Genomic DNA, 13,811 nt, shown 5'->3' with positions numbered 1-13,811 from the left:
ACAATGTTCATATGGGCACAAAAAAAATGACTCAATACCTCACCTCTATCAAAACAATGGTTCATAATATAGCTGCGACAGGCTCAAAAATTGATAAATCATTTATATTATGAATGGTTTACCCAAATTCTATTAAGCTTTCAAAACTTTAAGCCTTGAATATGTTTATTCCTTACTTTATAGTGAGAAAATTAATCTATAAAATGAAGCTCTTAAAGCCACTCATACCACCACACTATTTTCTTTTAAAAACATGAATAACTTCTCTAAAAACAATTTCCCTCCCATAAATTGTCAGCAATCCATCATACCTGCCATGTTTAACAATATCACCACTCAAAAATCCATCATTATATGTCAAATATGTCACAATAAGGGACATTCAGCTGACCAATGTTGGCATCGATACAAGCCAACAACAGACAATATCACTTCTGCTCTAAATGTTAATACTACAAACAACAAGCAAGACTGGGTTGAGCATGAAATTAATTCGAATGATTTAAAAATAAAAATTAAAATTAACAATTTTTTAAATAAAACATAAATAACTATTAAAAAATAAAAATGCAATATGAACTTTAACATGCATTAAAAACCCAGGAACGGGGGAAATCAAATAGAATAACATGTCACTTGAATTTCTGAAAACGCCATAACAATTATCAATAACAAAGTAAACAATTATATGAAATTAAAATATCATAAATTTGGATAAAGAACTAAAATTAATTAAAAGAATAAAACTTAATTCATTCAATAAATTAATAAAGTTATCATGATTACAATCATAGACAATAAGTTAGCAATATTTATTTATAAAACACTCTTTTACATAATAGCCCACATGGATTGAGGAGGAAATTGAAGGGCTTTGATGTGTCAATGTGTAACCGGCATTTTCAGCAGCTGGGAAAATTCCATAAGAAGCATACAGTTGAAGGATATGAGGACCATCAATATATGCTCATATTCGGCACAATCAACCACACAATTCTTTCTACGTTCCGCCTACTAATTCTCCCAAATTAGTTGTTACGAGTCTTCCGCCATTAGCATTCATAACAAATGTCATTGTTTTCCAATCTCTCACCGCTAAAACAACAAATTAAAATATCATTTATATTACTTTAAATTTTATACTTCATATTCTCATTAATCCGAGAAATTTATTTTTATGAAAATTTACCCCCCAAAAAAGGTTTTTTCTTTGGAGGTAATGGTGATAAGAAAAATTTCCTTCAAAATGTCTAAGCTTTCGGGATCAATCCTCCTTTTTTTTTTTTTGCACTCTTATTCTCCATTTCACCATAGAGAATGTCAGAATGACGTTTTGCCATAGATTGTCGGATACCTCAAACCGGCCAATACTTCATTAGAAATTTTCTCAGAGTCATTATGGTTGCAGGCAAGTTGAGATCAATTGAATCCAACTTAAAAAAAATTGTGTTCTATCTCCGTTGGGGCTGGATGAGGATGATGAGCAGTATTATGGGCATTAGAAACAACAACAGCAGCAGCGGACTTATCTGCTGCAATAGAATGTGATCTTTTGTGACCACCTAAAGCTTGCCCAGATGAAAAATTCTTGGCACAGATGTTGCACACGTGATTTCCAAAGTTCTTCGGTGATTTTTTAACTGTTTGAGAATCGCTATTCCGATTAATCAATCTTTTAGATTCTCCTCTCCCCTTATTGTGGCTTGTGCGGTGGCCGCCAAGAGCTTGATATGAATCAAAGCTCTTGCTGCAGATGTTGCACGGATACCTTTTTCTATTGCAAGAACTCTGCCTTTCAAATTCAGAATCACATTGAATTGATAGACGCTTCTTTTCATTTTTAAGAACAGTAGGATTGATATCACCATGATGACTGTTACTTGCAAAAGATGAGACCTTCAGCTTTTTGGACTGTTGATATCCATCCACAGAAGGAAAAGAATGAACTTTGTTTCCAGATCCAATTGTAAGAGAAATCTTATCAGTTGAATCATATATCAAATTAGCGTCTTCTCTTGCGAGCTTCAGCAGACACAGAGCAGCAATCACTTCCTCCTTGCAGTTCTCGGAGGAGAAACCAAAAACAGACGCATTTGCAATCTTTGGTGCACTCCCCGTCCTCTTCTTCTTCATCGGCATTGAAAATCTACTCAACTTACCATAAGGTTGGCCCGACATTTCCTTCGCTTCGTAAGTTCCCCTGCTCCATAAATCATCATCGTTGTCCCCATGAATGAGCTCTTCCCTGGTCATCTCAAATGAAGCATTCAATGAAGAGGAATCCTTCTCTAGCTTGGCACGGTTCTTATCCATAACGTTCTCGGGCCACTCAATCTCAAACCGCTGCGACTTCTTTGGATTGATTCGGCCATGTCTGCCCAACGGCTTGTCTTCATCCTTCATGGGAGGGCTCAGCACAACATGAGACCACAAGTGACCTTCAAGAGATCTCCCATCGGAGAAGCTTTGCCCGCATATTCGACAATTGTGCTTCTCCATAGAAACTAACAGAAATAAAAATTGGAGAGGTTAGGAATCAGAATAGAAGAGAATCGAGAACACAAAGTGCCGTATCAGGATTACGCATTGTGATCCTCCGGATTAATGTTGCTGGACTGATCCTGTATTGTCGATCTGAAAAGAAGCAATCCTGGATGGATCCTCTAGTTTTTCGCTCTGCTTTCCTCAGCAATGGAGCTTCTTTCTTTTGTGGGTGAGGGAGATAAAGCTGGTTGTGGAGTTGGTGGTGAGGTGAAATCCATGCATGGAAGCAAGGTTATAAAGACAGCAGAAGAAGAAATTATGGCATGTGTTTAGCACACAGAAAGCCTCATTAGCGGGTTGGACGGTCTTGTTTGCGCCATGTAGATGCCAAACATAGCTAAAAGACGGTTAGGGAAGAAGGGACCGCCTAACAGCCTCCTTTTCTTTTGTTTAAAAAAAGAAAGAATCTATACTAATACAGGCATGGTGCCATGTAAAGCCACAGCATATGCACAAATATGGGATCAAATGATTCATTCCTCACCGTTCAAAATCTATGAACATGAAGTTGACCAGTTCATTTGTAACAATAATGTGATGTCTGAATAACTATAGTTCTCTACTTCAACAAGGCTCTATAATTCTTATGTAATTCTTTATCTAACACCTTTTCTTAATTATGTATTGTCACTCTACGAATGTGTATTTTACTTATGAAAAATTAGGATAGTGGTATTGCTGATATAAAATATTTAGGTAACTTACATAAGCATCACACAATTCTTATGTATTTACAAATCTGACACTTAGAATTACATGTTTATATTTATAACATTTTGATTTCATAACCTGTATATAGCTAATAGCTGACGTTTTAGCCTATTTTATTTTGGCTACTTCCTTTCATTTTTTGAGAGATTTTTTCTCTATTATATAGCTCATGTTGCAGATGAAATATTGAGCGAGGACACCGTACATAGGTGCGGATTAGTGATACTCTTTTGATATTGTTGTGATATTGGGGTACAATGTTATCACAAATAACACCAAAATATTATCTTATGTGATAATTTAGTAGTATTTTAGTGATATTGTGGTGTTATTGCAGTATAATACCACCACAAAACTACTAATCTGCACCTATTCCACTCTCATCTCATCCGCATGCAATATGTTTTCTATGTTGTAGGTTGTTTATAGTTGTCTTTATTTTGCTTGTTGCAAAACCTATCAACAAAACCTATCAAAATTAAGCTTTTTTTTTTTTTTTTGGGTAAGTAATCCAGTCTTTTCTAAATCCAGTGAAAGGTCTACATTTCTTCCCGTAGAGGACTTTTTTCTCTTACAAAAGATTTTTTCCTCTGACGAAGGTGTTTCCCCTTCGACGGGGGATTTCTCCTCCTGACAGAGAACCTTTTACTCGATGGAGACTTCTCACCCTGACGGAAGACTTCTCCTGACAAAGGACTTTTCCCTCCCACAGAGGGTTTTTTTCCTTCCATAGAGGACTTCTCCCCCTGACGAAGGATTTTTTCCTCCGACAAAGAACGTTTTCCTTCGACTAGTTACCAGAATCTGACTTCTCCCCCCAACAGAAAAACCCCAGAATGAAAGATCCAGTGGTCGATGAAGTTCCCATCAGAACACCCCAACACTAAAGGCTAAAATATCATATACTACATTTTTAAAACAAGAGTAATATTGTAATCTACTTATTTTGCCCTCCTATAATCCATAAATATGAGGGGAATTTCATATAAAATGACTTTTAGCTTCCTTCACTAGTATTGAACAACTTAATGCAATGAAATGGGACAGAGGGCTCGGGAACACCACATTTTTCCCTCGCCAAGGAAGTCTCACTCTCTCTCTCTATCTTGTCTCTCCCTCGTTCAGTTTTCTCTCATTGGTCCAACGCTCTACTCCTTGGGCATGATTTACCAGACAAGTTTGTACTCAGCAGATACAAACCACATAATTCTTATGTTTTTGCGTATCTAACACCTAAACTTTCATTTTTACATGCATATCACTCAAACATTTAATATCACATCAAAAATAAAGCTATTACTAACTTTTAAAAGTGAAATACATATTTTCATGCCAAAATTATTACATAATTCGAATTGCTTGGCATGAATGTAATTTTCCCAAAAATTAATTTGCTTTTCACTTCTATAACGCAAGCTAGGATCGTTAACAATCTGATTGCTCGAAAAAAAATTGATCCATAATTTTCGCTCATTTATTTTTATCCAAGCCAAAATTCAAATCAAATTTCCGACCATTAATGATCTTCCAACTAAATTTACTAAATTCATACATCTAATACCACTAGAACAAATGTTCCCTCTAAGATAATAGAAAACATGTGGTGAAGCATATGTTTCATAAATATAGAATTTAGACTATACTGAAATAAAAGAAAATATATTCAAAAAACTTAATAAAGAAATGAATATTTAATGAAGAGACCTAAGTTTTACTTAGATTGCTTGCACTCATTCCATCAAATATTAAATTCTAACCGAGTTAAAAATAAAATTACTAAAAAAACCTTGTTGCACTAAAATAATTGTCAACTCAGTGATTGAGCTTTAGGCAACAAACACAAGAAAAAAAAACAAAACAAAACCAAAGAAAGCTTAAATTTAAATCCTTAGTTCACTTTTGAATTATCAATCAAATCAGGAATAAAAGAAATCAGACAGAATAAAAATTTTACTTCTTCGCAATACTGCAAAGAGGGAAATATTATATTTACACGGATTCTTCTCTTTTAGCTAATTATTTAGATTATGATTATGTATTAATTAAATTATTTAATTTAAAATATACTGAATATTATGTACCTAAAATAGATGGTACAAACTACTATTTATTGGAATGAAAGCAAAGGAAAAGACATTCAGCCTATTTGCTCAAAATATTGTGATCAATTTTAGTATACATCAAACGGTTGCAAACATTGGGAGTCAAAACAAATAACAGACCCCCTGAATTTCTGGAACCTCCGTAACAATTTTCAACTACTACTGAAACAACAATATCAAATTAACAAATCATTCAATATGGATAAATAACTACAAAATACAAGAATAAGAAGTTTAATTCCTTCATGAAATTAAATCATCATTGAGATTACAATCATGGAAAATATGACAGCCATATTTACTTATAGAACACAATCTACCTAACTGTCCACATGGATTTGCCAAGGAAAAATTGGATAGCTTTGATCTGTAAATCAACATCTTCAGCTGCTGGGAGGAATCCATAAAAGCATACATGGCTGAAGCAGGAACCATCTCTCACATAATTCTCCCTACATCCCCTTCCCAAATACCTCTTCAAGCACATTACAGGTAGGAAAGAAATCAAAATCTTCCTCTCTTGCTCTAACATAGTTGATTTCCCATGGTTTTGAATCGTGAGAACCATCAACATACTCATAATCACCAAAACCAAACACACAACTATTTCTAGGTTCCACATTCAAATTCTCCCCATCCCTCTCCATGCAGGAGTCCGAAACATTACACGGTCCCTCGAACGAAGTACAGGACTCATCTTGAGCATCTCGATCCGACGAACAATCCCTCGAATTTTCATCAATGGACTGCTTGCAAGGGGGCATTGATTTACATGCCGTTGATCCATCCGAACCGAGGCAGAATCGTTCATCCTCTGTTACAACAAGATGCTTCTCATACTCGTCCTCATCATAAAAATCTAACTCTTCTGAGGCGTCATCATTGACTACAGAATCCTCTTCCTCTTCCTCTTCTGAGGTCTCAAATTCACCATCGCTGCTCTCTCGCCACTCATCGTCATCGCTATCCACATTTGAAGGATCGATTCGGTTCTGAACTGCCCTCTTACGAAGTACGTAGACATTAAAGTAGTAACTAACAAGTTCTTTGCAGCTTCGGGATGGAAAATTGTGAGGGAGAACAGTCCAGAAATTTCTGCCTAATGAAGCAGAATTTGACAGCACTATCATTTTGAACAAATTCTCCTCCTCATCAGTCCACCTTTGGGCTACCACATCCTCTCCCATTTCGGAAAATCCAAGTTCTATGAACTTCTTCCCCAGTGATCCCTCAAGCTTTTCTCTAGCTTTCATCACATGCTGCCTCACACATCTAATGGAACCTTCATCACTGCAATCACATTTATCAGCACTGACTTCAATATTCTCAGTAACAAGTGGAGATGGCACAACATTGCTTGGTGCCGAATGATAAGCATGGGAAACAAGCTGACTTCCTGAGCGCTGGAAATCCTGAGGCGTCCATTGCGGAAGATCTGCTTGGTGATCAGGTCCAATGGGGATGCATTTTCGATGAGAATTCTCCAAAAGCGGGGAACGAAGATCTTCCAGTTGGTCGAACCCAGCTCGATAAAGATACTCATATCCTGGAAAGAATGGCACCCAAGCAGCCTGGCCTTGTCTGGTAGCAGCAACCAAATTGGTTGCTGCAGGCCTTTTTCCATTAGCATTCACAACAGATGCTGTTGTTTTCCAATCTGTCACCTCTGAAACAACAAAATAATCATTTTTATTGATTAGAAATAATCTTGCAGATTGACAACAATCTGAGAATTTTATGTTAATTTATTTTTTTATTGGAAGTTACCTAAAAGAGGTTTTTCTTCGGAGGTAATGGTGATGGGAGAATTTCCTTCAAAATGTCTCAGCTTTCCAGCATGATCTTCTTTTTTTGCACGTTTATTCCCCGTTTCACTGCCGAAGTTGTCAGAATGACGTTTACCATTCTCTAATGCTTCAGCAATTAGCTTATTGAACTCCATGTCTGCAACGTTAGTAGCTTCTAAATGTTCCTTTTCTCCATCTTCACATAAAAGTAAAATCAAACCAGTTGCAAATTGCACCTTCCTAACATGCTAAATAAATATATTTCTATACCTGATATTTGATAATTCCCATGGTCAAGCTTATAGAGAGGAACTTCTGCAGATTCTTCGAGATGGAGAGCACACTCCAATTTTTTACCATGTTCATACGCAACATGGTAAGGATCAACGAAAACAAAAGGGCGATTGTAGTGCATCTTAAACCTGGAAGTAGGAAAATGTGGGTAAATGTAACAAATGACCATCAAATTCAAAAATAGCCTCGAAATTTCATAACAAGATTGATGAATAAACTGCATAGCATCAAAGCATTTGTTGATACCAATAAAATAAATTTGAAGGTGAAGTGATTATTTTCACTATATAATGGAACATAATCATCAGAACTTATGCTGGCTTAAAAAGCTTAAGATTTTTAAGTATAAATGCAGATGAATAATGATACAATCATACAATTATTCGTCCAATCATACATCTTTACCAATGAACCCTATTCTAGATATGGAGTTCAATCAAAATAAATCCTAACTCTTAAACAAGTAAAAGTAGAGTACTAGCTAATTCTATGCAATGAATTGAATAAAGATCCATATTTGTAACCCAGCAATGATATAAACAAAGCTTAACTGAGGTACCGTCTATCTGATGCAGCCGATAAAACCTATGCATCAGAGGCTCAAACACACAATTTCCACGAGCAAGTCAACACAGTTGAAAAGCATATAATTAGTTTTAATAATATAAATACACCAATCACTAACCCCAAACATTGGAAGCCTACTTTTATAAGATATAGACATTCTTCTCTCTTATACCGTACTAGATCTGTCATCGCTATCCATGATTTATTTACTTCACTGTGTGCTTTGTTATATGAGATTAATAAACACACGTTTATGTAATTCATAGTCATTTCTTCTCTAAAAAGGGGAATAAACCAAAATAAAATACACCAAAATAGCCTAAAGTGGTAGAATGGACGTAAATAACCAAACCCTGCTACATATAGGATGAATAACTCATAATCTCAATCCGCCTTTGCATAGCCTCTACTACCAATGTATTCAATTAAAAGGTCTCCAATCCCAACCAATTGAATCCTCACACATTCAGGTGCAATAGCCAAAATCAATAACATGAACTTGTAACCCAACGGGCTCAAGCTATATTCATAAATAAACGTTGATTTTTTTCACCTCTTTCATCTATTTTGATAATTGGAGTGCTCGTATATTTTTTCCTGCAGTGTCATTTGTTCAAGCAATGGGAATGGATAATTTAATATTGCAACATAATGCAGCTTTCAGGGCTAATTATATGATTTTGATATTTGTTGGAGAAAGAGGATACACATAACTAATTCTACATAGTTGGGATAAGGCTATTGATGACCATACTGCAAAAGTGAAATATTGATGATTTACCCCGTTAAAAAACTAACAAGTCCATATTTAATACAGCACGCAATGTAGAAAATAAATTTTCTAAAACTTGAAACCTTGGAGTATAAAAATATCAATTAGTGCAAGTAAGAAGAAAAAGTTGGAACTAGCTATTCCTGATTACTGGCACCCGCCACCCATATTTGGCAATTACATTTCAATGCATTTGAAATGAATCATCGCAAACACAAAAAAATGATATATTTAGGGTTCTTTTGGGGCGGCTGTAGATTTTATTAAGGAGGTTGTAAAACTGTGATGGGCTGATCAACTTCTTAGAAGTTGAGGTGAGAATTACAAATATTTATTTAAGAAAAAAATCAAGCCAACAGCTTTCTTACAGTCACCACACTTTAATAGGTAAACAGCAGCTTGTCACCACAAAAATTTCTAGAAAGCAATTTGCCAAATATAGAACTATGATGGTTGTCTGTAACGAAAAGAAGGAAAAAAATTGTGCCAAACTGACCCTTAATTTTCATCTAACAAAGAAAAATCATGGAATTCTAAAATACCCGCATTACAAGTACTTCAAATTTGATTTTAAAAACATCCAACCAAACAACACCTAAAATTTTAAAAGATAAAAACAATAGTATTTTATTCAAGTACTATTTAAAAAAAAAAAACAGTATAAATAAAAAATGAACACTAAAATTTTACAATGTAAACAAGGGTTCCTGCAACTACCAAAAAAAAAAGTAACAATAATCAATCATATACTCTTATTTTTTACGAGTTGGTATAAAACATTCTTACTGACCCTTTCATCAATCTCCCATTTTATTAGAGCATCTGCTATGCCATATTTTATGTACAGAAAATCCAAACTTTCTTATAAGACATCTTTGACATGTGTCTGTCTCAGCACCTATCTAATACAATCATTTCATCGGCGAGTCTTCTGCATCGCACAGAAAATTCAAATCAACTTTCCTATCTCTCTTCTTCAATGCATGCCTCACCCACAACTCTCCCACTATCAAGTTAATAATAATTAAAATAATCATTTTTCGATATGAACACTCTATTTTTATTGCACAACCAGTTTTAAATTCAAATATCAACCGCATTTGGCTTAATTGCTCTTAAATTGATTGTTCGTAAAATTTGCAGACATGAAGTACAGCTGATCCAATTATGATTAAAAAAAATCTATCATTAAGCACCCATTGTATTCTCATAACATATGACAACCCTACTACGCTTCTTTCTTCTTTTTAAACATTGAAATTTAGCATCAGACGTAAAGATCTAATATATAACTACATTTTATTTGATAATATAACTAAAGCCAATAAAACTATCATATTTGATCTCCCAAAAATAAAAGCTAATTAGGGAAATTTACATACATATCATACAATTCCTTTGTAAGTATGACTGAATGTATGTATAATAAAGAGAAAGAGAGGCCCAAATAATTAGAGTTATCAAAATTGTCTTTATTATTCAAATATAAAGGCTTGGAATAAAATTCAAGGCTATCGATCTTGATGAACACTACAATAAATTTCAAAAAAACAAAACTTCATGTGAATATACCATAACTCATCTCCACACCAAGCATAAAATAATAAAGGGGCAGTTACATACAAACCACCCGAAACTTGCAATTTACAAATCAACAAACCTCTTTCATCCATTTTTCAAATTCTCACTCAAATATAGAAATTCATGGTAAAACCCCAAAGCATATTTTTCATTAACATCAAAACCTCAAAAGTTTGATCGTGGCATGCGTAAATACATCGGTTTGGTGATTCAAAAAAAATCACATAGGTACTTAATTTGTAAATATCAATGTTTCAGGTGGTCTGCATGTAATTATCCCAATTGTAATAAGGTTAGAAGACTTTAATAGTAAGATAGTCATTTAAAACAATTTTGGCACTAAACTAAATGACAAGATAATATAAAAATTAAAACGAAATATGATAACATAGTAGTACCATACCATAACAAATGATTCGGTACAAAGTCTTTGGTAGTATTTGATTAGCATTGGCAACCAACCAACTAAATAAATCAATTGAGTGTACTAAACTAATTACAATAAACTAGAAACCAACTTCCTCAATTGCATTTTTCATCTCAAAACCCAAAATTAAATGCAAAAACAATAAATCAAAAGATTTATGCTTCCATTTAATTGGATTAAAACTTCTATAAATAACTCTCTGTGTATGTGGCCGCACAAATATTATCATCGCTAGCTCGGTGAAGCACATCTTTCCTAATTTGTGTGTGCATGTGTGCACATCAAAACATAACTAACTTAACATAAACAAACAATAAAATTTAAATTAAAAGGTCAACGGCTCCCATTATGAACTAAAAAAGGAACTAAATTTGAAGCTAATTTTACCTCTCAAGGCTGCCCCAAAGAATATATCAAAGCAAAAGGGGTGGGCCCTCCACAAGTAACTGCCGACTTATATCCTTTAAGAGATGGCTCAATATTGCGAAAGACAATATTTTAATTAAAGGAGCTTGGAAGTTTTATCTCCCCTGAGAAGGCTACAAGTTGTCAGTCAACCCCCCTCGAGTCCACCAAATTTCAAAACCCTAGCTCCCAGAACCCAAAAGGTCAACGGATTTACAGAAAGAATAACAAATAAAACAATTTAAGGCGGCGACCTAAAGATCAAAAATTTCAATTAGAAGGCTACCACCTTCACGGATCGATCAATAATCTCTGCAAACAAAAAATCTATGACGCCGAAAAGAATATTACAAAAGTCAAATTGAAATAAACAACGGATATATGAAATGAACAATAAAGGACAAAAAACTACAACAGATCTGCGGATCGATACCCTGAAGACCAGGAAGCAAAACCCCTTCGAAACCCTAAAGAAAGTATCAAATTTGCCGGGGCTCAGAAAACAAAGCAATCGGGACAAACCGATAAGGGGTGATGTAGATCCTGATAAAAAAAACCAGTTAACTTGAGAGATCAAAAAATCGGGTATCGATGAAAGGGAGAAAACACGGGAGCGAAAGAAACGGAACCCTAACCCTAGATTCAATCGGGAGAGAGACGATGAGAAAGAAAACCCGCGAAATCGAAAGACGCGGCTACGATTCGTGGACCGGCCGGCACGATCGAAACGAACGAACGGATTGAGATCGAAATTTTTTGGAAGTAAAAGACCAAAAGGGACAAAAAAAGCTCGAATTTTTATTTCGATCCATCTTATTCTAAAATGTATGAATATATAAAAAAATTCTCTTCCCGCATAATTACTCAAATGACAATAATAGCCCTGCGAATTCCGTCTATTAAATTCCTTTCATTTTGACTGACAAAAAACACGTGATGCACGTGGCTAACAATATTAAACTTCTAAGAGAGCTCCTAAATAATTACATTTTATGAAATTTTTTAATTAATTAAATGAAGCTTATGTTAGTCCGGAGACAATTACACAGAAGAAAAAAATAAATAAATAAATAAAAATCTTACCCGCTCCCGCCTTCGACTCCTGCTCCCATTTCTGCGAATAGAGAAACTGCTCATTCGCGAATAGTCTCATTTCTGCTAGCTGCTCTCTTCTCTCTTTGTTGTTTTCGCGAATCGACGCCCCCCGCTCTTTTGAGTCGCGTGAATAGCAACCTCCTCTCTTCTTCTTTAGTAGTGTGATCAACTGCTACAGGTGAAAGATATCCGAGAGGCATTTCTTCGGGCTTCGACGTGGTTCGAAGGTATCCGCTCTTAGTTATTTCTACGTGTTTGGCAGAAGGAAGAAGAAGATAGTGGAAGAATAATTTTTGCTCTCTTTGATTTCTTCTTGGTGGTTTGTGGCAGAAGAGAAATAGGTTTTTTCTTTTGTACGTTTTTCTTCTTCTTCGACCTATTTCGGTATAGAGAGAGAATGAGAGAGTAAATGAGAGAATAGTTTTCTCTTGTAATTGTCGAAGGCATCGACTAATGTAAATCCCTCAATTAATAAAATCCTCTGCAACACCGTGGATGTAGGCAATTTGCTGAACTACGTAAATCTGTGTGTTCTTTTCTAGGATGAATTTTCTCGTTCTATTTTTCACTTCGATGTCGATATTTTTATTTTTATATACCACAACAGTTTAGGTTTGATAGCGAAAGTTAATAAGTAACACTTCAACCATGTGATTGAAAAAATATTTTAAAAACCAATGGTGCATTTGGGGCAACAATGCGGCGGTGCTATGGTGTCGCACCGTAGTTATTCATGTTTAGCAAAATTGTATTTTGTTCGTGTTCTCAAAAAACTGCGGCTAAAAACTGTGTTTTTCCACTTAACCTGACTATCTGCGATGGCTCCTAGAAAGTTGTGGTCTGGTTTTTTTTTTTAAAAAAAGTTATAATAGTCACCGCAGCTTTTTAAATAGCATCTTCTTAAACAATTTCACAATTGTTTTTTCAAACAGAAACAAACCCTAAATGTGCAAAATTGAGCACAAGCACATAAAATAATTACTAAAAATACATTATAAGTAAAGCTAATGGCAGGAAAATTGAGTGTGCTCGGTGCGTCGTTGGACTCTTCGCTTCCCAATTCAAGGTCTTTCATGAGCTAGAGAATTCAAAGTAACATGTAGCTCAAATGTAGAATAATTTTACAATATTGGAGAATTTAGCTAAAAAATTATTGTTCATTTGATTCCAAAACCCAAAATGATAAAAACCAATTGACATCGTCTGTGGGAAGATTCATACTTCTTGGCTAGAGATGTCCGCGTAAAGTTGTTCGTGGACAACGATGAAGAAGAGAAGTTTGGCATTCACAAACAGAGGAGTCGGATCGCATCACACGTCGCACGCAGCCAAATCGCGACAAATTCGGTGAGCAGTGGAAGCTTTGATTGACTAGATTTGCACTATAGGTTGTGAAGTTCGACGAGACGGAGGAGGAACAGTCCGCAAGCGAGGGCCGAAAATTTGCGACAGGGCTGCCAGCAGAGGATTTCGGAGTAGGAGTTCGGTCTTGCGAGCAGCTCGGCCAGAGGGAAGAGGCGGAGATC

General features: G+C 35.3%; 2 protein-coding genes across 5 annotated transcripts; both read right to left on the bottom strand.

Annotated features, from left to right (window-relative positions):
- Window positions 1-1,434: 1,434 nt before the first annotated feature.
- Window positions 1,435-2,499, bottom strand: LOC110031954 (zinc finger protein ZAT9-like). The gene has a single exon (XM_020735407.1). The coding sequence runs from the start codon at window positions 2,497-2,499 to the stop codon at window positions 1,435-1,437; it is 1,065 nt and encodes a 354-aa protein (XP_020591066.1).
- A 3,034-nt stretch (window positions 2,500-5,533) lies between these two features.
- LOC110031995 lies at window positions 5,534-11,974 on the bottom strand. 4 transcript variants are annotated; one of them, XM_020735475.1, is made up of 5 exons: window positions 11,624-11,974; window positions 11,173-11,444; window positions 7,415-7,566; window positions 7,125-7,340; window positions 5,534-7,023 (listed from the first exon to the last, which is right to left on the bottom strand). In XM_020735475.1, exons 3-5 carry the CDS (start codon window positions 7,557-7,559, stop codon window positions 5,810-5,812), a joined length of 1,575 nt encoding a protein of 524 aa, XP_020591134.1. In that variant the 5' UTR covers window positions 7,560-7,566; window positions 11,173-11,444; window positions 11,624-11,974; the 3' UTR covers window positions 5,534-5,809. The 4 variants fall into 4 exon arrangements, with proteins under 4 accessions (XP_020591134.1, XP_020591135.1, XP_020591137.1 ...); XM_020735476.1 differs by having other exon boundaries at window positions 11,173-11,733; window positions 11,826-11,974; XM_020735478.1 differs by having other exon boundaries at window positions 7,125-7,301; window positions 11,173-11,974.
- Between the last annotated feature and the right edge of the window lie 1,837 nt (window positions 11,975-13,811).

The sequence above is a fragment of the Phalaenopsis equestris genome, unplaced genomic scaffold (genome assembly GCF_001263595.1).
Source record: "Phalaenopsis equestris unplaced genomic scaffold, ASM126359v1 Scaffold000873, whole genome shotgun sequence".
Taxonomy (NCBI): Eukaryota; Viridiplantae; Streptophyta; class Magnoliopsida; order Asparagales; family Orchidaceae; genus Phalaenopsis; species Phalaenopsis equestris.
This window is presented reverse-complemented; position numbering and strand designations above follow the sequence as displayed.

Excerpts from the sequence above, each read along its gene's own strand:
- LOC110031954 (XM_020735407.1), bottom strand. The coding sequence starts at position 2,499 with ATGGAGAAGCACAATTGTCGAATATGCGGGCAAAGCTTCTCCGATGGG.
- LOC110031995 (XM_020735475.1), bottom strand. The coding sequence starts at position 7,559 with ATGCACTACAATCGCCCTTTTGTTTTCGTTGATCCTTACCATGTTGCG. Across the intron at positions 7,341-7,414 it reads TGGGAATTATCAAATATCAG|ATGGAGAAAAGGAACATTTA; the intron begins GTATAGAAATAT and ends TTTTATGTGAAG. Across the intron at positions 7,024-7,124 it reads CGAAGAAAAACCTCTTTTAG|AGGTGACAGATTGGAAAACA; the intron begins GTAACTTCCAAT and ends TTGTTGTTTCAG.